The sequence below is a fragment of the Mastomys coucha genome, chromosome X (assembly GCF_008632895.1).
Source record: "Mastomys coucha isolate ucsf_1 chromosome X, UCSF_Mcou_1, whole genome shotgun sequence".
Taxonomy (NCBI): domain Eukaryota; kingdom Metazoa; phylum Chordata; class Mammalia; order Rodentia; family Muridae; genus Mastomys; species Mastomys coucha.
Window position 1 is genome coordinate 159,755,615 of NC_045030.1, and position 2,661 is coordinate 159,758,275.

The following is a 2,661-nucleotide window of genomic DNA, read 5'->3' on the forward strand; positions in this document are numbered from 1 at the left end:
TTTTCCATTTCAAATGCTTTTATTTTTGGTAAATGTAGCTTACAAATTCTCAATATAAAAATCCATACATAGTTACATAGAAAATCCAAACATCAAACTGATTTGAACAAATTAAACAAGGTTTTTATATGCTGTGTGTGCTCTTGCACAACCACTGTCTAGGTTTTAAGATCATTTCAAGTCACATGAAACCACCACATTTTGTGAAACTTTTGAATTTTTGATGACTTTGTAAGTTACTCTTTAAAGGAGTAACACATTGCATCGCGGTGAACAGCCCTGGAATGCCATATGGAGATATGGAGAAGAAACAACAAAATATAATTCAGACTTGACAGTTTCAAACTAATTTCTTCAAAAAAATCTAAAACAGAAATATTTGCTCGTTTTATGCACCCACTGGGGAAATGTTATATAGAGGTAAAAATATATATTTAAAGAAAAGCCTACAGATCCCATAGAAGGAATACTGGGGAGTTAGGAGATAATAACTAGTGAAAATGTAAGTTTATATGAAACTAAGAAATAAACTCTTTGGTATGATAAAATCAATAAATGGTGGCTTACGCTGCCAATCATAGTACTCTGGAGGTTAAGGCCAGCCAGTGTGAGTTTGAATCCAGCTTAGGCTACAGAGTGAAGCTAGTCTTATAAAAATAGAAGCTCTTCACATATCATTGTCAAACAACAAAAAGAGAAAATGTATATCTAATCACTGGGTCAACTGTAAAAGGAGTACATATATGCAAGGTTTCTGTTGATTATGTATAAAATTGTTTTACATGGTAAAAGACATCAAAACCCCAAATGATAAACACTTTAATACTTTTAAGGAAAAACTTAGTCATAATCACATAAAAAAAGCTTGTGAATAAGCATACAAATCAGTAAACAATGTTTGCAAAGGCGTAAGTGATTTCCTCTTCAGTTAGTATGTAAATAAATGTTGAGATTAAAGGAGTGAACTTCCTCTAACAACTAGTGTCATTTTCACATGAGCAGAATTTCAATTCCAAACCCAACACACATGCCTTTGATGGCATAGAGATTCCTAACATCAACAAACTATATATCATACTTTATGAAGTGCTCAAAAAAAAAAATATACACAGGTCATTCAACTAAGGAAGCAGGCTCCGATCCAAATTCTAACTTACAGTTCAACTTTTCACCAGTCAAAGAGACTTGAAAAATGAGAAAATTAAGGACAAAAGAATAAAACTCTAGTCACATAAGCTTCCAGGTCACAAACACTATTTGCTTAGCACCCATTTTCAAGAGTATACTTCTTACAAAGTCAATATTAAGCCGTTTTCAGACTGAATCTTTTTGGGTTTGGCAGTGTTTCTCTATATAACCCAGGTGGCCTTCAACTATGGGATTCTGCCTTAGCATCCCCAATGCTAGGATTACAGGCTAGAAACATGATGCACTTTTAACAGTTTTGAGACAGGAACTCACATAAATCCTCCTGCCTCATTCACCCTAGCATTTGGATTACAGGTATGTGCCATCACAACTGCTTCAGAAGTAAGCTGGAAAATCTGGGATTGGTATGAGGCAGACTATATACAGATGTGTAACCTGGGCAGGTGGGCTTCTTTCCTCATCTATAAAGTCTCCAGAATAACATTAATTTATTCAGAACTATGGAAAGGCTCAAATGAGAGACTATTTACAGGTAGTTCCTAACTGTAACTGCAACTTAAAATGAACCAAGAAATGACCAGAGCAGTGTTGATTACTGGGTCCAGGCCATAGGTTCATACTGAATTGTACTAGGCTTGGCCCTTAGCACCGATACATTTCAATGCTCTCCAGAAAATTCTAATATATAGTCACTCCTAAGGAACCACAGTCCTGCTGTTATGCCAGTGATTCTCAAATTATCCCAGAGGATAACCTGGGGACTCTGTGAAAATGCAGATCAGGACTCAAGGAGCATTAGGCAAGAGTCTTCATCTCTAACATGCTCTCTCAGGCTGTGTAGAGCTACAGTGCCACTCTGAGTAAAGTACTAAGTGGTCACAAAGTACAATGTGATAGCTTTCTATGGCCTACACTTTGGCAAACAACTCTTTCCTTAGTCTTAGGATTGTAGTAAGAACAGTATAGAAAGTCAGGTGTGTTGGTGTATACCTGTAATGCAAGCACTCATGAAACTGGGCCACCTTTGGCTACATACTGACATCTTTCATGAACTAAAATCCCAAAAGCAAAAATAATATTAAGATTTTGTGGAAAAAAAAGCACAAACAGTTAGGTTATATATATATAAAACATATACCCTTGGAAGGATTATTTACAAATCACAAGCACACCCAGCTGTTATGGTACCACTGCTCCCCACATTCATTACAAATGACATAGGTCATTTGTTCATCTGGGTTTGAATTCTGTACCCAACTTGGAAGGAAAAGTGTTCCTCTGGCAATTACAGTGACCTTGCAGTTGTATTTATCACATCGCCTACATTTGATTTTATTTGTCTGTGTGCCATCAACTGTTTGGGGAAGGTGATGTTCCTGAATACTGGATTCTATGTAGGAAGCCCTCAACTGCTTCAGTTCCTGGTTTGCCATGTCTAGAACAGTCATTTCAGCAAATTCCCTTGCAGATATGGTTCCGGAGAGCAAGTTTTGTTGTAAATGAGAATTTCTG

General features: G+C 36.5%; 1 protein-coding gene across 1 annotated transcript in view; it reads right to left on the reverse strand.

Moving 5' to 3' along the window:
* Positions 1–2,661, reverse strand: part of Tceanc (transcription elongation factor A N-terminal and central domain containing) — an 8,148-nt gene continuing 5,487 nt past the window's right edge. The window contains exon 6 of the mRNA XM_031371167.1: positions 1–2,656. Coding sequence (XP_031227027.1) covers positions 2,310–2,656 — 347 coding nt within the window. The 3' untranslated portion in view covers positions 1–2,309. The remainder of the gene's footprint in view (positions 2,657–2,661) is intronic.